Source organism: Panulirus ornatus, chromosome 5, assembly GCF_036320965.1.
Source record: "Panulirus ornatus isolate Po-2019 chromosome 5, ASM3632096v1, whole genome shotgun sequence".
NCBI lineage: Eukaryota > Metazoa > Arthropoda > Malacostraca > Decapoda > Palinuridae > Panulirus > Panulirus ornatus.
Genome location: NC_092228.1, coordinates 28,084,832 through 28,109,948, shown reverse-complemented (window position 1 = coordinate 28,109,948; position 25,117 = coordinate 28,084,832). Strand labels below are relative to the sequence as shown.

Below are 25,117 nucleotides of genomic sequence, written 5' to 3'. Positions count from 1 at the left end.
TGGGTAAAACTGAAAGTTGATGGAGAGAGGTGGGTGATTATTGGTGCATATGCACCTGGGCATGAGAAGAAAGATCAAGAGAGGCAAGTGTTTTAGGAGCAGCTGAATGAGTGTGTTAGTGGTTTTGATGCACGAGACCGGGTTATAGTGATGGGTGATTTGAATGCAAAGGTGAGTAATGTGGCAGTTGAGGGAATAATTGGTATACATGGGGTGTTCAGTGTTGTAAATGGAAATGGTGAAGAGCTTGTAGATTTATGTGCTGAAAAAGGACTGGTGATTGGGAATACCTGGTTTAAAAAGCGAGATATACATAAGTATACGTATGTAAGTAGGAGAGATGGCCAGAGAGCGTTATTGGATTACGTGTTAATTGACAGGCGTGCGAAAGAGAGACTTTTGGATGTAAATGTGCTGAGATGTGCAACTGGAGGGATGTCTGATCATTATCTTGTGGAGGCTAAGGTGAAGATTTGTATGGGTTTTCAGAAAAGAAGAGTGAATGTTGGGGTGAAGAGGGTGGTGAGAGTAAGTGAGCTTGAGAAGGAGACCTGTGTGAGGAAGTACCAGGAGAGACTGAGTACAGAATGGAAAAAGGTGAGAACAATGGAAGTAAGGGGAGTGGGGGAGGAATGGGATGTATTTAGGGAATCAGTGATGGATTGTGCAAAAGATGCTTGTGGCATGAGAAGAGTGGGAGGTGGGTTGATTAGAAAGGGTAGTGAGTGGTGGGATGAAGAAGTAAGAGTATTAGTGAAAGAGAAGAGAGAGGCATTTGGACGATTTTTGCAGGGGAAAAATGCAATTGAGTGGGAGATGTATAAAAGAAAGAGACAGGAGGTCAAGAGAAAGGTGCAAGAGGTGAAAAAAAGGGCAAATGAGAGTTGGGGTGAGAGAGAATCATTAAATTTTAGGGAGAATAAAAAGATGTTCTGGAAGGAGGTAAATAAAGTGCATAAGACAAGGGAGCAAATGGGAACTTCAGTGAAGGGCGCAAATGGGGAGGTGATAACAAGTAGTGGTGATGTGAGAAGGAGATGGAGTGAGTATTTTGAAGGTTTGTTGAATGTGTTTGATGATAGAGTGGCAGATATAGGGTGTTTTGGTCGAGGTGGTGTGCAAAGTGAGAGGGTTAGGGAAAATGATTTGGTAAACAGAGAAGAGGTAGTGAAAGCTTTGCGGAAGATGAAAGCCGGCAAAGCAGCAGGTTTGGATGGTATTGCAGTGGAATTTATTAAAAAAGGGGGTGACTGTATTGTTGACTGGTTGGTAAGGTTATTTAATGTATGTATGACTCATGGTGAGGTGCCTGAGGATTGGCGGAATGCGTGCATAGTGCCACTGTACAAAGTCAAAGGGGATAAGAGTGAGTGCTCAAATTACAGAGGTATAAGTTTGTTGAGTATTCCTGGTAAATTATATGGGAGGGTATTGATTGAGAGGGTGAAGGCATGTACAGAGCATCAGACTGGGGAAGAGCAGTGTGGTTTCAGAAGTGGTAGAGGATGTGTGGATCAGGTGTTTGCTTTGAAGAATGTATGTGAGAAATACTTAGAAAAGCAAATGGATTTGTATGTAGCATTTATGGATCTGGAGAAGGCATATGATAGAGTTGATAGAGATGCTCTGTGGAAGGTATTAAGAATATATGGTGTGGGAGGCAACCATACAAGTTGTTAGAAGCAGTGAAAAGTTTTTATCGAGGATGTAAGGCATGTGTACGTGTAGGAAGAGAGGAAAGTGATTGGTTCTCAGTGAATGTAGGTTTGCGGCAGGGGTGTGTGATGTCTCCATGGTTGTTTAATTTGTTTATGGATGGGGTTGTTAGGGAGGTAAATGCAAGAGTTTTGGAAAGAGGGGCAAGTATGAAGTCTGTTGGGGATGAGAGAGCTTGGGAAGTGAGTCAGTTGTTGTTCGCTGATGATACAGCGCTGGTGGCTGATTCATGTGAGAAACTGCAGTAGCTGGTGACTGAGTTTGGTAAAGTGTGTGGAAGAAGAAAGTTAAGAGTAAATGTGAATAAGAGCAAGGTTATTAGGTACAGTAGGGTTGAGGGTCAAGTCAATTGGGAGGTGAGTTTGAATGGAGAAAAACTGGAGGAAGTGAAGTGTTTTAGATATCTGGGAGTGGATCTGGCAGCGGATGGAACCATGGCAGCGGATGGAACCATGGAAGCGGAAGTGGATCATAGGGTGGGGGAGGGGGCGAAAATTCTGGGGGCCTTGAAGAATGTGTGGAAGTCGAGAACATTATCTCGGAAAGCAAAAATGGGTATGTTTGAAGGAATAGTGGTTCCAACAATGTTGTATGGTTGCGAGGCGTGGGCTATGGATAGAGTTGTGCGCAGGAGGATGGATGTGCTGGAAATGAGATGTTTGAGGACAATGTGTGGTGTGAGGTGGTTTGATCAAGTGAGTAACGTAAGGGTAAGAGAGATGTGTGGAAATAAAAAGAGCGTGGTTGAGAGAGCAGAAGAGGGTGTTTTGAAGTGGTTTGGGCACATGGAGAGAATGAGTGAGGAAAGATTGACCAAGAGGATATATGTGTCGGAGGTGGAGGGAACGAGGAGAAGAGGGAGACCAAATTGGAGGTGGAAAGATGGAGTGAAAAAGATTTTGTGTGATCAGGGCCTGAACATGCAGGAGGGTGAAAGGAGGGCAAGGAATAGAGTGAATTGGAGCGATGTGGTATACCGGGGTTGACGTGCTGTCAGTGGATTGAATCAAGGCATGTGAAGCGTCTGGGGTAAACCATGGAAAGCTGTGTAGGTATGTATATTTGCGTGTGTGGACGTATGTATATACATGTGTATGGGGGGGGGGTTGGGCCATTTCTTTCGTCTGTTTCCTTGCGCTACCTCGCAAACGCGGGAGACAGCGACAAAGTATAAAAAATATATATATATATATATATATATATATATATATATATATATCATCCCTGGGGTTAGGGGAGAAAGAATACTTTCCATGTATTCCCTGCGTGTCGTAGAAGGCGACTAAAAGGGCAGGGAGCGGGTGGCTGGAAATCCTCCCTCTTTTTTTTTTTTCAATTTTCCAAAAGAAGGAACAGAGAAGGGGGCCAGGTTAGGATATTCCCTCAAAGCCCAGGCCTCTGTTCTTAACGCTACCTCGCTAACTCTGGAAATGGCGAATAGTATGAAAAAAAAATGAATATATTTCAGAGACTACAAAATGCTACAGGGTTCCATAATTATTCATTTATTCCTTTGCTTAAGTCTACTAGGATAATACACTAAATACATTTTCTATCGCCACGCAGTGCTTGTGGTTACAAAGAAGATTAGTTTGCTTTTGAAAATGTGCATGGCTTACCTTTCAATCCTATTCCTAATCTTCTTTACATCTGTGAATGCTGTGAATGCCAGTAAAAAAGTCTCCTCTACTTACTGTCCATTGGTTTATTAGTTTTCCCTTTTATGTATCACAGATGTATACTGAATAACAGAATAATCAATATAAAAAAAAATCTGAACCAGTTATGCATGCTATAACATTTATAAGGTGGCTAGGAGCGGTCACATCGCTGTCAGTGTGTGGGGCTGCATCTACCTGCACGGGGTAAGTGAAGTGGTTGACATCGAGGGATGTTTAACTGAAGACAAATACACAGAAATAAATGAAGAAGTCATGCTCCACTTGGTGCACACCTATGCTCTAACCTACTGAGAAAGGATCATCTTTATGCAGGACAACTGCCCCTTACACACGGCCAGGATTTTCAGACGCTGGTTCCAAGATCAGAGGAATGCTGAACTCCTCAATTGGCCAAGCAAAGCAAGCAATCTCAATCCTATTGAGAACATATGGGCAAATATTGTTAACACGTGGGAGCCAGTACAGGAATGAATATCAGATCAACTGGTACTGCATGCCAAGAGGGAATGGGAAATCCAGAGGAGGAACCCTGAACTGGTGTTTAGGCACATGACTTCTGTTCCCAAATGGCTGTGGGAAGTAACTGAGATAGGCGGACACTGGACTGGACACTGAGTATGGTCTGAAATGTAAGCTTGAGAGCATGGCAGAGTCTGTGTGCATGTTTGAGTATGTTTCTATGCACAAGTGTGGGTAGCTAAGACTTGTGATAAAACTAAACATGCTTTACCATTTTACTGACACCTGTTTGCCATATTTGGAACAACACACATTTACATATGAATAAACTTCCCCTCTGCAGAGCCTACCATACTGATAAATGCAAAGGAGAGCCAACAGTAAACTGTAGCTACCTATATGGATTACAGAAGGTTGTAAGACTCAATATTCTATGGTAAATTGCACCATAAGAAATTAGAAACCAATGTTATGATGATATAGCCAAGTCAGTATGAATACAATGTTGGCACAGAAGGCTGATCACTATGCAACTTAAGTTTATGGAATATTGTTAAATTTGTTGGTTATGTATCATCCGAATAATTTCAAGCAAATGGCTGTTAAATGCTATATTAGTCATACATTGTGAATGCAACCAGTTCAGGAAGGCTATAATTCCTAATCATTCATCAGGTATATCCATTTTCCACTTCCACTGTGCCTATGCTGCTCTCAGGTGATAATTGCTGTACCATTCAGTCTGCTTGTTGAGTGGAGAACAGTTGTTTAGCTTCAAATAACTTGCTATGGTATGTAAAGAAGTGACCTCTCATAAGAGAAGCACAATAATGTTGCAGACCTTTGGACATCATTTCCGTCAACATAGGGAACATAATCAAACATGAGGAAATGCGATGATGTTCATTATTACTTAGAGCCTAAGTCTGGATGAAAAAAAAATTTACAAGAAATAAAGCTGGTTAGAGAAGCTGTCATGTAAAATATCATACAACTGGAAATACTCGTCAGCTGATAACCTCATCTCCTTTATCACATGGATATTCCTTACTGGAGGTGGATTATTCCCAGTTATCAGTAAAATCGTCGGCCATTAAGCACATTTATATATAAAACTGTTTGCCATTTTCATTAAAACCTTACGAATACCTTATCCGGCTGGAGCTACGATTTTAAACTTTTTCATGGTATTTCATATGAGTGAAACTGCCCGAGGTAATACAGAGCATATTATAAACCACGTGTGGCACTTTAAGTCAGTCTAATGCTTAGCAAATTCACTTTATGCTTGAAAGGACACTATGTGTGCAAAATGCAAATATGTAATCTCAGTAAGTTTCCCACGCATATGTAACCTTTATCTTTTTTTTACAATAACTGACACAGTACAGGCAATCGTGCCAATATCTGAGGCCGTTATCAGGTGAGAAAAGAAAGAAAATTAAGGGCAAAACAGCGAAAATAGGAGAAAAACGTAAAGTTAATTAGCGCTTCTGAAATGTTCATAGACATACATCTTAAATTCATAAAGGCTGTAGCAAGGGGGAAAGAAAAAAAAGAGGGAAGAGAGTGCTAAGAGCAGCACTGCATGTGATTTTATTATTTCATTCTAGCTAACACCAGACTATTCTACTCTTACTGTTGCTACATGAATATACTTGTCATAAGATAAACCTCACTCAGCGACAGTGTTAACCCTCAATGTGTAAATGAATTGAAATCATCGAGTATAAAAGGATAACATGTCCATCAGCATTTTGAAGTTAGTTATTAGTGTTTCATTTGCATTAACTTGAAAATGCACTCGCTCCTAGAAGGGTTTACTATAATTTTAATGATTTCAATTGTGAGGCAACAGATTGCAGCTTTATCGACACAACATTTTCCCTACATTACTTGAACATGCAAATTTTGTGATTGAACTTGAAGTGAGGTATAACCTATATTGTTAATATAGAAGGGTGGATGAGATTAAGGAGGACAATGTGGGAGGTGAGAGCTCATGTGAGGCTAGCTGGGAGGTGAGTGCTTGTGTGAGGCTAGCTTGGTGAAGAGGTAATAGGGCGAGAGGGTAGAGGTCCTAAGAGGAATGTTTTGAGTATGAGGGCCAAAATCTATTTTTATCATGGATGGAGAAAACATCAGTTTAGTAACAGCATAGATTTTTTACCAGTTGAATGGAGGAAGTAACAAATAATGAGCATGTATGTGCCTGAAGAAGCTCTGTCCGTCTTCAAGGGAGGCACCTTGTATTTACAGAGAATGTAACTAAGTGATAAAGATTATTAACAACAACCCTCTATTTCAGTGATGTACCCATTAGTAAAGCATGTAGATGAAGGCATTGATTTTATCTGATGTGAATTAATAAAAAATTTGAGGATTCAGTCTCATAGTGAACCCACACCCTGGATAGATGCCATTGACTCCACAAATACTTTAAGTTGTGCAGTGCCCTAAATGTAAGTCATAATTCCTAATACAACTAATGAAATGTGCATAATTGATAGATATTATAATAACATATTACACATGATACACACATATTGATTCACATCTATTACCATTTATGATGATATTTCTCCAACAGTTACATACCCAAGCAGTTCAATCACATCCATCATAACCATCTCTTCAAGAAATGGTGATTTCTACTTCTAACTTGCTTGTTATCTTTCTGGGAACTTACTTTGTGTAACAGTGTTTTGTTTAGACAATAATCATGTTTTCCATCTTCCTGTGTCCCTTGCTTAATGTCAAAATACTTTGTTCAAACACTAATCTTGTTTACTGTCTAACTAGGTAATCACCATCTTCCTCTAATATCCTTCTACTGAGCCGCTGGAGGGAAAGAGGAACACATGACCAAGGGCAATTTGGAAATTCTCTAACCTGTTACTCTCATACTCCTTGCTTGATTCTAATTTTGAAAATAAAAATTTCAATGACTCAGGTGTTTTCATCATCCAGAACAGCATCACTGTAACCTTCCTGACCAAAAGGTGCAAGGATGACACCTATCTTTGTAATGACACTTATCATCTAAACAATACATAGTAACAAAAAATACAGTATACATTTGGACTGTCTGTGACAGTGTCTCCAACCAGTGAGGGTACAGTTTTGTGAACAGAATTGTCCCAAAGAAAAACTTGACTAATTTCTCCCAGAGAGAGAGAGAATCCAGGCTTGATAAACCCTTCTAACTGTATTTCACTGATATAAAGGTCCTTTATCTGATGAACCCTTGACACATACCAAAATTCTACAGCATATCAATCAACTTGAGGACAACACTAATCTCATACAAAGTCCTACTTAGCAACAGCTATAATCTCTGTCATGAAGTGCCCAATCAAACTAATGTAAAAGTAAAAGTGCTGGATGCCATCACTGAGGGCCCCATTATAACATTCACTGCACTCTAATGATCGCATAAAACACCTTTGTAAATTTGATGACAATGATGTTCTGCTGACGCACATAATACCTGTACCTTATTCAGAAAAATAGAAGATGACATCCTACGAGCAACTTTTGAAAATGAGCCACACACAAATTATCTAAAACAACCGAAGATGCCAGAAATCCAGATTTCTAGAAATGAACTTGATTATCAATGACACAGACTACAATAAACTGTTCACTGGTGATTAATTAATGATCCCAGCTGTGATGATGAAGGTAAGGGGTATCAGCTGTACACAGCCTGATACTTGGATCAGGTGCACGTGTTGGGTTGAGTCAAAACACACCTGTGGGAGGCTACACAAAACACTACTTGGTAGGACTAATCATTAGGCATTACTGCAATCTGTCCACTGGATCACAAGTTAAGGAGCACAAACACACACACAAAACACTACGACATCTGTCATCACCTTGACCCTGAAGGTAAGGCTGAAGAGGTGGGTAATGCAACATCATCTAGTGGAGGGTAAGACTGTACTTATACAAATCATAATCCCAATCCTGCACGCATTCAAAAGTTATGGAGATGAAAAAAAATATGATCCCTGTTGTGACCTTAACCCTGAAGAAATGGCTGCTGGGGTAGATCATGGCTAATCATCTGGTGGTTAGTAACTCTTAAACAAAGTACTGTCGAGCCATCTTGTACACTTGAATATCTGACAATACTTTCAGCTGCACAAAAAGGTACAGCTTTATGTACTCAGGGTGAACACCCAAAGTCTCTGTGGAAATCTTCCTTCAATACAGTAATAGTCTTGAAATATGAATAAAAAGTTCACATCTCACCACACCACCTCACTGCCAGGTTACTCCTTCAATACCAGTGGCCTCTGGCTCACTCTCATCTACCCTCCAGTTGTTTTGCTGATTCATGATCATATCTTACATGTGGGCCAGAATATTCAACAGAGGAAAAACCTCATCTACATGCCTACACTGCAACTGGGCAAACTACCACAAGGCTTGGTAGAAATATGAGTGACAATGCAAAAATAAAAAAATTTTGTAAGTTTGCTCATGTTATGACGTATGCCTCACCTAGACAATTAGCATAGTGTTCTCCTCTGTAAACTAACGCCTTGAAATAAAACTGTGTGTCATACATTGTAACATGAATTACCATCCCAAAAATCTGTACCAAACTTTGTTTATACATTTCAGATTTCTGTTCAATGACCAAAGGGCATGGATATGGGTGAGGAAGCAAGGGTGAAATATAATCATTATGTAACTTACACTATTTGAGCTCTGAGGTTCTTGATCACCTTGTGGCACCCAATAACCCTCTATCTGTATAGCCTTCTCTTTAGTGGGTGCTGGAATAGGGTCTAGAGAGAACTTGAATTTACGTCTGCCACATCCTTTACCCATTGGATCAATATCCATGACATGTAGCTTAATAAGATCAACTACAGCAAAATAGGAACTCTGATCCAGTTGAGTCAAAAACGACAAACAGAAGGCTTCATAAAGGGATCTTGGTAAACTGGAGCAGGGATTTCTTGCAGCCACAGCAAGCGCACGGCAGAGGGTACGTAAACTAAAATGTGGTCTGTTGCCTGTACCATCATTGAGTGTAGCTATTGCTGCCTTTCTCACATTCACGTAAAATTTCTTTATACCTCTAATTTGCTTGCTTGATGGACCCAACTGAAATAGAAGAATGTATATGTAAATCTATTTCTGTCTTACATTGTACATCATTTTTCTAAGAATGCATATGTAGATCTATCTCTGTCTTACATAGTACATCATTTTCCTAAACTACATAAGACTGCCAAACAATCTTTATTTTTCAATCTACATTAAAAAGTTAAAATAGTGTGTGTGTGTGTGTGTGTGTGTGTGTGTGTGTGTGTGTGTGTGTGTGTGTGTGTGTGTGTGTGGATGTAAGCATGTATATATAATTTTTCATTATCATTTTGCTTTGTCGCTGTCTCCCGCAATTGCGAGGTAGCGCAAGGAAACAGACGAAAGAAATGGCCCAACCCACCCCCATACACATGTATATACATACACGTCCACACACGCAAATATACATACCTATACATCTCAATGTACACATATATACACACACAGACACATACATATATACACATGCACAAAATCCACACTGTCTGCCTTTATTCATTCCCATCGCCACACATGGAATAACATCCCCCTCCCCCCTCATGTGTGCGAGGTAGCACTAGGAAAAGACAACAAAGGCCCCATTCGTTCACACTCAGTCTCTAGCTGTCATGCAATAATGCCCGAAACCACAGCTCCCTTTCCACATCCAGGCCCCACACAACTTTCCATGGTTCACCCCAGACACTTCACATGCCCTGATTCAAACCACTGACAGCACATCAACCCCGATATACCACATCGATCCAATTCACTCTATTCCTTGCACGCCTTTCACACTCCTGCATGTTCAGGCCCCGATCACTCAAAATCTTTTTCACTCCATCTTTCAACCTACAATTTGTTCTCCCACTTCTCCTCGTTCCATCCGAATCCGACACATATTCTCTTGGTCAATCTTTCCTCACTCATTCTCTCCATGTGCCCAAACCATTTCAAAACACCCTCTTCTGCTCTCTCAACCACGGTCTTTTTATTTCCACACATCTCTCTTACCCTTACATTACTTACTCAATCAAATCACCTCACATCACACATTGTCCTCAAACATCTCATTTCTAGCACATCCACCCTCCTGCGCACAACTCTATCCATAGCCCACGCCTCACAACCATACAACATTGTTGGAACCACTATTCCTTCAAACATAGCCATTTTTGCTTTCCGAGATAATGTTCTCGACTTCCACACATTCTTCAAGGCTCCGTGAATTTTTGCCCAATCCCCTACCCTATGATTCACTTCCGCTTCCATGGTTCCATCCGCTGCCAGATCCACTCCCAGATATCTAAAACACTTTACTTCCTCCAGTTTTTCTCCATTCAAACTTACCTCCCAATTGACTTGACCCTCAACCCTACTGTACCTAATAACCTTGCTCTTATTCACATTTACTCTTAACTTTCTTCTTTCACACACTTTACCAAACTCAGTCACCAGCTTCTGCAGTTTCTCACATGAATCAGCCACCAGCGCTGTATCATCAGTGAACAACAACTGACTCATTTCCCAAGCTCTCTCATCCACAACACACTTCATACTTGCCCCTCTTTCCAAAACTCTTGCATTCACCTCCCTAACAACCCCATCCATAAACAAATTAAACAACCATGGAGACATCACACACCCCTGCCACAAACCTACATTCACTGAGAACAAATCACTTTCCTCTCTTCCTACACTTACACATGCCTTACATCCTAAATAAAAACTTTTCACTGCTTCTAACAACTTGCCTCCCACACCATATATTCTTAATACCTTCCTCAGAGCATCTCTATCAACTCTATCATATGCCTTCTCAGGATCCATAAATGCTACATACAAATCCATTTGCTTTTCTAAGTATTTCTCACATACATTCTTCAAAGCAAACACCTGATCCACACATCCTCTACCAATTCTGAAACCATGCTGCTCTTCCCCAATCTGATGCTCTGTACATGCCTTCACCCTCTCAATCAATACCCTCCCATATAATTCACCAGGAATACTCAACAAACTTATACCTCTGTAATTTGAGCACTCACTCTTGTCCCCTTTGCCTTTGTACAATGGCACTATGCACGCATTCCGCCAATCCTCAGGCACCTCACCATAAATCATACATACATTAAATAACCTTACCAACTAGTCAACAATACAGTCACCCCCTTTTTTAATAGATTCCACTGCAATACCATCCAAACCTGCTGCCTTGCCAGCTTTCATCTTCCGCAAAGCTTTTACTACCTCTTCTCTGTTTACCAAATCATTTTCCCTAACCCTCTCACTCTGCACACCACCTCGACCAAAACACCCTATATTTGCCACTCTATCATCAAACACATTCAACAAACCTTCAAAATACTCACTCCATCTCCTTCTCACATCACCACTACTTGTTATCACCTCCTCATTAGCCCCCTTCACTGAAGTTCCCATTTGCTCCCTTCTCTTACGCACTTTATTTACCTCCTTCCAGAACATCTTTTTATTCTCCCTAAAATTAAATGATACTCTCTCACCCCAACTCTCATTTGCCTTCTTTTTCACCTCTTGCACCTTTCTCTTGACTTCCTGTCTCTTTCTTTCATACATCTCCCACTCGTTTGCATTTTTTCCCTGCAAAAATCGTCCAAATGCCTCTCTCTTCTCTTTCACTAATAATCTTACTTCTTCATCCCACCGCTCACTACCCTTTCTAATCAACCCACCTCCCACGCTTCTCATGCCACAAGCATCTTTTGCACAAGCCATCACTACTTCCCTAAATACATCCCATTCCTCCCCCACTCCCCTTACCTCCTTTGTTCTCACCTTTTTCCATTCTGTACTCAGTCTCTCCCGGTACTTCCTCACACAAGTCTCCTTCCCAAGCTCACTTACTCTCACCACCCTCTTCCCCCCAACATTCCCTCTTCTTTTCTGAAAACCAATGCAAATCTTCACCTTCACCTCCACAGGATAATGATCAGACATCGCTCCAGTTGCACCTCTCAGCACATTAACATCCAAAAGTCTCTCTTTCGCGCGCCTGTTAATTAACACGTAATCCAATAATGCTCTCTGGCCATCTCTCCTACTTACATACGTATACTTATGTATATATATGTATATATATATATATATATATATATATATATATATATATATATATATATATATATATATATTTTTTTTTTTTTTTTTATACTTTGTCGCTGTCTCCCGCGTTTGCGAGGTAGCGCAAGGAAACAGACGAAAGAAATGGCCCAACCCCCCCCCCATACACATGTATATACATACGTCCACACACGCAAATATACATACCTACACAGCTTTCCATGGTTTACCCCAGACGCTTCACATGCCTTGATTCAATCCACTGACAGCACGTCAACCCCGGTATACCACATCGCTCCAATTCACTCTATTCCTTGCCCTCCTTTCACCCTCCTGCATGTTCAGGCCCCGATCACACAAAATCTTTTTCACTCCATCTTTCCACCTCCAATTTGGTCTCCCTCTTCTCCTCGTTCCCTCCACCTCCGACACATATATGCTCTTGGTCAATCTTTCCTCACTCATCCTCTCCATGTGCCCAAACCACTTCAAAACACCCTCTTCTGCTCTCTCAACCACGCTCTTTTCATTTCCACACATCTCTCTTACCCTTACGTTACTCACTCGATCAAACCACCTCACACCACACATTGTCCTCAAACATCTCATTTCCAGCACATCCATCCTCCTGCGCACAACTCTATCCATAGCCCACGCCTCGCAACCATACAACATTGTTGGAACCACTATTCCTTCAAACATACCCATTTTTGCTTTCCGAGATAATGTTCTCGACTTCCACACATTCTTCAAGGCCCCCAGAATTTTCGCCCCCTCCCCCACCCTATGATCCACTTCCGCTTCCATGGTTCCATCCGCTGCCAGATCCACTCCCAGATATCTAAAACACTTCACTTCCTCCAGTTTTTCTCCATTCAAACTTACCTCCCAATTGACTTGACCCTCAACCCTACTGTACCTAATAACCTTGCTCTTATTCACATTTACTCTTAACTTTCTTCTTCCACACACTTTACCAAACTCAGTCACCAGCTTCTGCAGTTTCCCACATGAATCAGCCACCAGCGCTGTATCATCAGCGAACAACAACTGACTCACTTCCCAAGCTCTCTCATCCCCAACAGACTTCATACTTGCCCCTCTTTCCAAAACTCTTGCATTTACCTCCCTAACAACCCCATCCATAAACAAATTAAACAACCATGGAGACATCACACACCCCTGCCGCAAACCTACATTCACTGAGAACCAATCACTTTCCTCTCTTCCTACACGTACACATGCCTTACATCCTCGATAAAAACTTTTCACTGCTTCTAACAACTTTCCTCCCACACCATATATTCTTAATACCTTCCACAGAGCATCTCTATCAACTCTATCATATGCCTTCTCCAGATCCATAAATGCTACATACAAATCCATTTGCTTTTCTAAGTACTTCTCACATACATTCTTCAAAGCAAACACCCGATCCACACATCCTCTACCACTTCTGAAACCACACTGCTCTTCCCCAATCTGATGCTCTGTACATGCCTTCACCCTCTCAATCAATACCCTCCCATATAATTTACCAGGAATACTCAACAAACTTATACCTCTGTAATTTGAGCACTCACTCTTATCCCCTTTGCATTTGTACAATGGCACTATGCACGCATTCCGCCCATCCTCAGGCACCTCACCATGAGTCATACATACATTAAATAACCTTACCAACCAGTCAACAATACAGTCACCCCCTTTTTTAATAAATTTCACTGCAATACCATCTAAACCTGCTGCCTTGCTGGTTTTCATCTTCTGCAAAGCTTTCACTACCTCTTCTCTGTTTACCAAATCATTTTCCCTAACCCTCTCACTTTGCACACCACCTCGACCAAAACACCCTATATCTGCCAATCTATCATCAAACACATTCAACAAACCTTCAAAATACTCACTCCATCTCCTTCTCACATCACCACTACTTGTTGTCACCTCCCCATTTGCGCCCTTCACTGAAGTTCCCATTTGCTCCCTTGTCTTATGCACTTTATTTACCTCCTTCCAGAACATCTTTTTATTCTCCCTAAAATCTAATGATATTCTCTCACCCCAACTCTCATTTGCTCTTTTTTTCACCTCTTGCACCTTTCTCTTGACCTCCTGTCTCTTTCTTTTATACATCTCCCACTCAATTGCATTTTTTCCCTGCAAAAATCGTCCAAATGCCTCTCTCTTCTCTTTCACTAATACTCTTACTTCTTCATCCCACCACTCACTACCCTTTCTAATCAACCCACCTCCCACTCTTCTCATGCCACAAGAATCTTTTGCGCAATCCATCACTGATTCCCTAAATACATCCCATTCCTCCCCCACTCCTCTTACTTCTATTGTTCTCACCTTTTTCCATTCTGTACTCAGTCTCTCCTGGTACTTCCTCACACAGGTCTCCTTCCCAAGCTCACTTACTCTCACCACCCTCTTCACCCCAACATTCACTCTTCTTTTCTGAAAACCCATACAAATCTTCACCTTAGCCTCCACAAGATAATGATCAGACATCCCTCCAGTTGCACCTCTCAGCACATTAACATCCAAAAGTCTCTCTTTCGCACGCCTGTCAATTAACACGTAATCCAATAACGCTCTCTGGCCATCTCTCCTACTTACATAAGTATACTTATGTATATCTCGCTTTTTAAACCAGGTATTCCCAATCATCAGTCCTTTTTCAGCACATAAATCTACAAGCTCTTCACCATTTCCATTTACAACACTGAACACCCCATGTATACCAATTATTCCCTCAACTGCCACATACTCACCTTTGCATTCAAATCACCCATCACTATAACCCGGTCTCGTGCATCAAAACCACTAACACACTCATTCAGCTGCTCCCAAAACACTTGCCTCTCATGATCTTTCTTCTCATGCCCGGGTGCATATGCACCAATAATCACCCACCTCTCTCCATCAACTTTCAGTTTTACCCATATTAATCGAGAATTTACTTTCTTACATTCTATCACATACTCCCACAACTCCTGTTTCAGGAGTATTGCTACTCCTTCCCTTGCTCTTGTCCTCTCACTAACCCCTGACTTCATTCATACATGGTGTTTTGACAAGAAAATAGTGAAATTGGAGAAAAATGTAGCTTAGACATTGAAGCTTATTGATACGGTGGTTAAATTGATGAGAACTGCTATTGACGTTTGTGTAAATAAATTATACATTTCCTTTTTCCATAGCCAGAGGTTGAACCATTATGTGACATTCATTTTTTCATTCATTTCAAGCTAGAAGTTTCAGTTTTCTAAATTGTTTCTTACATTTTTCATATGTATATATATGTATGTGTGTGTGTGTGTATATGCGCGTATGTATGTGTATGTGGGTGTATGTGTATATATATATATATATATATATATATATATATATATGTATTTTAAAAAAGGGGGTGACTGTATTGTTGACTGGTTGGTAAGGTTATTTAATGTATGTATGACTCATGGTGAGGTGCCTGAGGATTGGCGGAATGCGTGCATAGTGCCATTGTACAAAGGCAAAGGGGATAAGAGTGAGTGCTCAAATTACAGAGGTATAAGTTTGTTGAGTATTCCTGGTAAATTATATGGGAGGGTATTGATTGAGAGGGTGAAGGCATGTACAGAGCATCAGATTGGGGAAGAGCAGTGCGGTTTCAGAAGTGGTAGAGGATGTGTGGATCAGGTGTTTGCTTTGAAGAATGTATGTGAGAAATACTTAGAAAAGCAAATGGATTTGTATGTAGCATTTATGGATCTGGAGAAGGCATATGATAGAGTTGATAGAGATGCTCTGTGGAAGGTATTAAGAATATATGGTGTGGGAGGCAAGTTGTTAGAAGCAGTGAAAAGTTTTTATCGAGGATGTAAGGCATGTGTACGTGTAGGAAGAGAGGAAAGTGATTGGTTCTCAGTGAATGTAGGTTTGCGGCAGGGGTGTGTGATGTCTCCATGGTTGTTTAATTTGTTTATGGATGGGGTTGTTAGGGAGGTAAATGCAAGAGTCCTGGAAAGAGGGGCAAGTATGAAGTCTGTTGGGGATGAGAGAGCTTGGGAAGTGAGTCAGTTGTTGTTCGCTGATGATACAGCACTGGTGGCTGATTCATGTGAGAAACTGCAGAAGCTGGTGACTGAGTTTGGTAAAGTGTGTGGAAGAAGAAAGTTAAGAGTAAATGGGAATAAGAGCAAGGTTATTAGGTACAGTAGGGGTGAGGGTCAAGTCAATTGGGAGGTGAGTTTGAATGGAGAAAAACTGGAGGAAGTGAAGTGTTTTAGATATCTGGGAGTGGATCTGGCAGCGGATGGAACCATGGAAGCGGAAGTGGATCATAGGGTGGGGGAGGGGGCGAAAATTTTGGGAGCCTTGAAAAATGTGTGGAAGTCGAGAACATTATCTCGGAAAGCAAAAATGGGTATGTTTGAAGGAATAGTGGTTCCAACAATGTTGTATGGTTGCGAGGCGTGGGCTATGGATAGAGATGTGCGCAGGAGGATGGATGTGCTGGAAATGAGATGTTTGAGGACAATGTGTGGTGTGAGGTGGTTTGATCGAGTAAGTAACGTAAGGGTAAGAGAGATGTGTGGAAATAAAAAGAGCGTGGTTGAGAGAGCAGAAGAGGGTGTTTTGAAATGGTTTGGGCACATGGAGAGAATGAGTGAGGAAAGATTGACCAAGAGGATATATGTGTCGGAGGTGGAGGGAACGAGGAGAAGAGGGAGACCAAATTGGAGGTGGAAAGATGGAGTGAAAAAGATTTTGTGTGATCGGGGCCTGAACATGCAGGAGGGTGAAAGGAGGGCAAGGAATAGAGTGAATTGGAGCCATGTGGTATACAGGGGTTGACGTGCTGTCAGTGGATTGAATCAAGGCATGTGAAGCGTCTGGGGTAAACCATGGAAAGCTGTGTAGGTATGTATATTTGCGTGTGTGGACGTGTGTATGTACATGTGTATGGGGGGGGGGGGGGTTGGGCCATTTCTTTCGTCTGTTTCCTTGCGCTACCTCGCAAACGCGGGAGACAGCGACAAAGTATAAAAAAAAAAAAAAAAAAAAAAAAAAATATGTATATTATCCCTGGGGATAGGGGTGAAAGAATACTTCCCACGATTTCCTTGCGTGTCGTAGAAAGCGACTAGAGGGGACGGGAGCGGGGGGCCAGAAATCCTCCCCTCCTTGTATTAACTTTCTAAAATGGGAAACAGAAGAAGGAGTCACGCGGGGAGTGCTCATCCTCCTCGAAGGCTCAGAGTGGGGTGCCTAAATGTGTGTGGATGTAACCAAGATGTGAAAAAAGGAGAGATAGGTAGTATGTTTGAGGAAAGGAACCTGGATGTTTTGGCTCTGAGTGAAACGAAGCTCAAGGGTAAAGGGGAAGAGTGGTTTGGGAATGTCTGTGGAGTAAAGTCAGGGGTTAGTGAGAGGACAAGAGCAAGAACATCTTTTTATTCTCCGTAAAATTTAATGATACTCTCTCACCCCAAATCTCATTTGCCCTCTTTTTCACCTCTTGCACCTTTCTCTTGACCTCCTGTCTCTTTCTTTTATACATCTCCCACTCAATTGCATTTTTTCCCTGCAAAAATCGTCCAAATGCCTCTCTCTTCTCTTTCACTAATAATCTTACTTCTTCATCCCACCACTCACTACCCATTCTAATCAACCCACCTCCCACTCTTCTCATGCCACAAGCATCTTTTGCGCAATCCATCACTGATTCCCTAAATACATCCCATTCCTCCCCCACTCCCCTTACTTCCATTGTTCTCACCTTTTTCCATTCTGTACTCAGCTTCTCCTGGTACTTCCTCACACAAGTCTCCTTCCCAAGCTCACTTACTCTCACCACCCTCTTCACCCCAACATTCACTCTTCTTTTCTGAAAACCCATACAAATCTTCACCTTAGCCTCCACAAGATAATGATCAGACATCCCTCGAGTTGCACCTCTCAGCACATTAACATACAAAAGTCACTCTTTCGCGCGCCTGTCAATTAAGACGTAATCCAATAACGCTCTCTGGCCATCTCTCCTACTTACATACGTATACTTATGTATATCTTGCTTTTTAAACCAGGTATTCCCAATCACCAGTCCTTTTTCAGCACATAAATCTACAAGCTCTTCACCATTTCCATTTACAACACTGAACACCCAATGTATCCCAATTATTCCCTCAACTGCCACATTACTCACCTTTGCATTCAAATCACCCATCACTATAACCCGGTCTCGTGCATCAAAACGACTAACACACTCATTCAGCTGCTCCAAAAACACTTGCCTCTCATGATCTTTCTTCTCATGCCCAGGTGCATATGCACCAATAATCACCCATCTCTCTCCATCAACTTTCAGTTTTACCCATATTAATCGAGAATTTACTTTCTTACATTCTATCACATACTCCCACAACTCCTGTTTCAGGATATATATATATATATATATATATATATATATATATATATTTTTTTTTTTTTTTTTTTTTTTTTGCTTTGTCGCTGTCTCCCGCGTTTGCGAGGTAGCGCAAGGAAACAGACGAAAGAAATGGCCCAACCCACCCCCATACACATGTAGACACATACGTCCACACACGCAAATATGCATACCGACACAGCTTTCCATGGTTTACCCCAGACACTTCACATGCCCTGTTTTAATCCACTGACAGCACGTCAACCCCGGTATACCACATCGATCCAATTCACTCTATTCCTTGCCCTCCTTTCACCCTCCTGCATGTTCAGGCCCCGATCACACAAAATCTTTTTCACTCCATCTTTCCACCTCCAATTTGGTCTCCCACTTCTCCTCTTTCCCTCCACCTCCGACACATATATCCTCTTGGTCAATCTTCCCTCACTCATCCTCTCCATGTGCCCAAACCATTTCAAAACACCCTCTTCTGCTCTCTCAACCACGCTCTTTTTATTTCCACACATCTCTCTTACCCTTACGTTACTTACTCGATCAAACCACCTCACACCACACATTGTCCTCAAACATCTCATTTCCAGCACATCCATCCTCCTGCGCACAACTCTATCCATAGCCCACGCCTCGCAACCATACAACATTGTTGGAACCACTATTCCTTCAAACATACCCATTTTTGCTTTCCGAGATAATGTTCTCGACTTCCACACATTCTTCAAGGCTCCCAGAATTTTCGCCCCCTCCCCCACCCTATGATCCACTTCCGCTTCCATGGTTCCATCCGCTGCCAGATCCACTCCCAGATATCTAAAACACTTTACTTCCTCCAGTTTTTCTCCATTCAAACTTACCTCCCAGTTGACTTGACCCTCAACCCTACTGTACCTAATAACCTTGCTCTTATTCACATTTACTCTTAACTTTCTTCTTTCACACACTTTACCAAAGTCAGTCACCAGCTTCTGCAGTTTCTCACATGAATCAGCCACCAGCGCTGTATCATCAGCGAACAACATATATATATATATATATATATATATATATATATTTTTTTTTTTGCCGGTCTCCCGCATTTGCGAGGTAGCGCAAGGAAACAGACGAAAGAAATGGCCCAACCCACCCCCATACACATGTATATACATACGTCCACAAACGCAAATATACATACCTACACAGCTTTCCATGGTTTACCCCAGACGCTTCACATGCCCTGATTCAATCCACTGACAGCACGTCAACCCCGGTATACCACATCGATCCAATTCACTCTATTCCTTGCCCTCCTTTCACCCTCCTGCATGTTCAGGCCCCAATCACTCAAAATCTTTTTCACTCCATCTTTCCACCTCCAATTTGGTCTCCCACTTCTCCTCGTTCCCTCCACCTCCGACACATATATCCTCTTGGTCAATCTTTCCTCACTCATTCTCTCCATGTGCCCAAACCATTTCAAAACACCCTCTTCTGCTCTCTCAACCACGCTCTTTTTACTTCCACACATCTCTCTTACCCTTACGTTACTTACTCGATCAAACCACCTCACACCACACATTGTCCTCAAACATTTCATTTCTAGCACATCCATCCTCCTGCGCGCAACTCTATCCATAGCCCATGCCTCGCAACCATACAACATTGTTGGAACCACTATTCCTTCAAACATACCCTTTTTGCTCTCCGAGATAATGTTCTCGACTTCCACACATTCTTCAAGGCTCCCAGGATTTTCGCCCCCTCCCCCACCCTATGATCCACTTCCGCTTCCATGGTTCCATCCGCTGCCAGATCCACTCCCAGATATCTAAAACACTTTACTTCCTCCAGTTTTTCTCCATTCAAACTTACCTCCCAATTGACTTGACCCTCAACCCTACTGTACCTAATAAAATTTGCTCTTATTCACATTTACTCTTAACTTTCTTCTTTCACACACTTTACCAAACTCAGTCACCAGCTTCTGCAGTTTCTCACATGAATCAGCCACTAGCGCTGTATCATCAGCGAACAACAACTGACTCACTTCCCAAGCTCTCTCATCCCCAACAGACTTCATACTTGCCCCTCTTTCCAAAACTCTTGCATTCACCTCCCTAACAACCCATCCATAAACAAATTAAACAACCATGGAGACATCACACACCCCTGTCGCAAACCTACATTCACTGAGAACCAACCACTTTCCTCTCTTCCTACACGTACACATGCCTTACATCCTCGATAAAAACTTTTCACTGCTTCTAACAACTTGCCTCCCACACCATATATTCTTAATACCTTCCACAGAGCATCTCTATCAACTCTATATATATGGTCGAGGTGGTGTGCAAAGTGAGAGGGTTAGGGAAAATGATTTGGTACAGAGAGAAGGGGTAGTAAAAGTTTTGCGGAAGATGAAAGCCGGCAAGGCAGCAGGTTTAGATGGTATTGCAGTGGAATCTATTAAAAAAGGGGTGACTGTATTATTGACTGGTTGGTAAGGTTATTTAATGTATGTATGACTCATGGTGAGGTGCCTGAGGATTGGCGGAATGCGTGCATAGTGCCATTGTACAAAGGCTAAGGGGATAAGAGTGAGTGCTCAAATTACAGAGGTATAAGTTTGTTGAGTATTCCTGGTAAATTATATGGGAGGGTATTGATTGAGAGGGTGAAGGCATGTACAGAGCATCAGATTGGGGAAGAGCAGTTTGGTTTCAGAAGTGGTAGAGGATGTGTGGATCAGGTGTTTGCTTTAAAGAATGTATGTGAGAAATACTTAGAAAAGCAAATGGATTTATATGTAGCATTTATGGATCTGGAGAAGGCATATGATAGAGTTGATAGAGATGCTCTGTGGAAGGTATTAAGAATATATGGTGTGGGAGGCAAGTTGTTAGAAGCAGTGAAAAGTTTTTATCGAGGATGTAAGGCATGTGTACGTGTAGGAAGAGAGGAAAGTGATTGGTTTTCAGTGATGTAGGTTTGCGGCATGGGTGTGTGATGTTTCCATGGTTGTTTAATTTGTTTAAGGATGGGGTTGTTAAGGAGGTGAATGCAAGAGTTTTGGAAAGAGGGGCAAGTATGAAGTCTGTTGGGGATGAGTGAGCTTGGGAAGTGAGTCAGTTGTTGTTCACTGATGATACAGCGCTAGTGGCTGAGTCATGTGAGAAACTGCAGAAGCTGGTGACTGAGTTTGGTAAAGTGTGTGAAAGAAGAAAGTTAAGAGTAAATGTGAATAAGAGCAAGGTTATTAGGTACAGTAGGGTTGAGGGTCAAGTCAATTGGGAGGTAAGTTTGAATGGAGAGAAACTGGAGGAAGTAAAGTGTTTTAGATAAATGGGAGTGAATCTGGCAGCGGATGGAACCATGGAAGCGGAAGTGGATCATAGGGTGGGGGAGGGAGCGAAAATCCTGGGAGCCTTGAAGAATGTGTGGAAGTCGAGAACATTATCTCGGAAAGCAAAAATGGGTATGTCTGAAGGAATAGTGGTTCCAACAATGTTGTATGGTTGCGAGGCGTGGGCTATGGATAGAGTTGTGCGCAGGAGGATGGATGTGCTGGAAATGAGATGTTTGAGGACAATGTGTGGTGTGAGGTGGTTTGATCGAGTAAGTAACGTAAGGGTAAGAGATATGTGTGGAAATAAAAAGAGAGTGGTTGAGAGAGCAGATGAGGGTGTTTTGAAATGGTTTGGGCACATGGAGAGAATGAGTGAGGAAAGATTGACCAAGAGGATATATGTGTCGGAGGTCTTGGAACAAGGAGAAGTGGGAGACCAAATTGGAGGTGGAAAGATGGAGTGAAAAAGATTTTGTGTGATCGGGGCCTGAACATGCAGGAGGGTGAAAGGAGGGCAAGGAATAGAGTGAATTGGATCGATGTGGTATACCGGGGTTGACATGCTGTCAGTGGATTGAATCAGGGCATGTGAAGCGTCTGGGGTAAACCATGGAAAGCTGTGTAGGTATGTATATTTGCGTGTGTGGACGTATGTATATACATGTGTATGGGGGTGGGTTGAGCCATTTCTTTCGTCTGTTTCCTTGCGCTACCTCGCAAACGCGGGAGACAGCGACAAAGCAAAAAAAAAAAAAGGTGAGAACAATGGAAGTAAGGGGAGTGGGGGAGGAATGGGATGTATTTAGGGAATCAGTGATGGATTGCGCAAAAGATGCTTGTGGCATGAGAAGAGTGGGAGGTGGGTTGATTAGAAAGGGTAGTGAGTGGTGGGATGAAGAAGTAAGATTATTAGTAAAAGAGAAGAGAGAGGCATTTGGATGATTTTTGCAGGGAAAAAATGCAATGGAGTGGGAGATGTATAAAAGAAAGAGACAGGAGGTCAAGAGAAAGGTGCAAGAGGTGAAAAAGAGGGCAAATGAGAGTTGGGGTGAGAGAGTATCATTAAATTTTAGGGAGAATAAAAAGATGTTCTGGAAGGAGGTAAATAAAGTGCGTAAGACAAGGGAGCAAATGGGAACTTCAGTGAAGGGTGCAAATGGGGAGGTGATAACAAGTAGTGGTGATGTGAGAAGGAGATGGAGTGAGTATTTTGAAGGTTTGTTGAATGTGTTTGATGATAGAGTGGCAGACATAGGGTGTTATGGTCGAGGCGGTGTGCAAAGTGAGAGGGTTAAGGAAAATGATTTGGTAAACAGAGAAGAGGTAGTAAAAGCTTTGCGGAAGATGAAAGCCAGTAAGGCAGCAGGTTTGGATGGTATTGCAGTGGAAGTTATTAAAAAAGGGGGTGACTGTATTATTGACTGGTTGGTAAGGTTATTTAATGTATGTATGACTCATGGTGAGGTGCCTGAGGATTGGCAGAATGCGTGCATAGTGCCATTGTACAAAGGCAAAGGGGATAAGAGTGAGTGCTCAAATTACAGAGGTATAAGTTTGTTGAGTATTCCTGGTAAATTATATGGGAGGGTATTGATTGAGAGGGTGAAGGCAGGTACAGAGCATCAGATTGGGGAAGAGCAGTGTGGTTTCAGAAGTGGTAGAGGATGTGTGGATCAGGTGTTTGCTTTGAAGAATGATGTGAGAAATACTTAGAAAAGCAAATGGATTTGTATGTAGCATTCATGGATCTGGAGAAGGCATATGATAGAGTTGATAGAGATGCTCTGTGGAAGGTATTAAGAATATATGGTGTGGGAGGCAACCATACAAGTTGTTAGAAGCAGTGAAAAGTTTTTATCGAGGATGTAAGGCATGCGTACGTGTAGGAAGAGAGGAAAGTGATTGGTTCTCAGTGAATGTAGGTTTGCGGCAGGGGTGTGTGATGTCTCCATGGTATATATATATATATATATATATATATATATATATATATATATATATATATATATATATATATATAATATATATTTATTATTAATTATACTTGATCGCCATTACCACCAGCAATCAGACGAAGAATGGCCCATCCACTCATATACACATTTTTTCATTATACTTAATCGCTGTCTCCCGCGTTAGTGAGGTAGTGCAAGGAAATAGACAAAAGAATGGCCCAACCCACTGTCATACATATGTATATACATAAACATCCACACATGCACACATACCGGCATATACATTTCAATGCATACATACATATACATATGTAAACACATGTACACATTCACACTTGCTGCCTTCATCCATTCCCGTCACCACCTCGCCACACACAGGATAACATCCCCCCTGCGCACACATGTGAGGTAACACTACGAAGACAAAAAGGCCACATTCGTTCACACTCAGTCTCTACCTGTCATGTGTAATGCACCCAAACCACAGCTCCTTTTCCACATCCAGGCCCCACAAAACTTACCATGCTTTACCCCAGACGCTTCACTTGCCCTGGTTCAATCCACTGACAGCACATCAACCCAAGTATACCACATCGTTCCAATTCACTCTATTCCTTGCACGCCTTTCACTCTCCTGTATATTCGAGCCCAAATCGCTCTAAATCTTTTTCACTCCATCTTTCCACCTCCAATTTGGTCTCCTGCTTCTCCTCGTTCCATCTACCTCTGACACATATATCCTGTTTGTCAATCTTTCCTCACTCATTCTCTCCATGTGACCGAATCATTTTAAAACACCCTCTTCTGCTCTCTCAACCACGCTCTTTTTATTACCACACATCTCTCTTATCCTTTCAATACTTACTCGATCAAACCACCTCACACCAAATATTGTCCTCAAACATTTCATTTCCAACAAATCCACCCTCCTACGGACAACCCTATCTATAGCCCATGCCTTACAACCATATAAAATTGTTGGAACCACTATTCTCTCAAACATAACCATTTTTGCTCTCTGAGATAACATTCTCACCTTCCACACATTCTTCAATGCTCCCGGAACCTTTGCCCCCTCCCCCACCCTGTGACTCATTTCCGCTTCAATGGTTCCATCCACTGCCAAATCCACTCCCAGATATCTAAGAACTTTCCTTCCTCCAATTTTTCTCTTTTCAAACTGACCTCCAAATTAACTTGTCTCTCACCCCTACTGAACCTAATAACCTTGCTCTTATTCACATTTACTTCCAACTTTTTCTTTCACACACTTTACCAAACTCAGTCACCAACTTCCGCAATTTCTAACACAAATCAGCCACCAGCATTGTATAACCAGTGAGCAACAACTAACTCACTTCCC

At 41.8% G+C, this 25,117-nt stretch overlaps 1 protein-coding gene across 2 annotated transcripts in view; it reads right to left on the bottom strand.

The window, feature by feature from the left end:
- Positions 1–25,117, bottom strand: part of LOC139748641 (midasin) — a 355,039-nt gene that overhangs the window by 218,275 nt on the left and 111,647 nt on the right. For both annotated transcript variants that reach the window (XM_071661871.1, XM_071661870.1), the window contains one exon: positions 8,568–8,981. In XM_071661871.1, the coding sequence (XP_071517972.1) occupies positions 8,568–8,981 (414 nt within the window). The remainder of the gene's footprint in view (positions 1–8,567; positions 8,982–25,117) is intronic.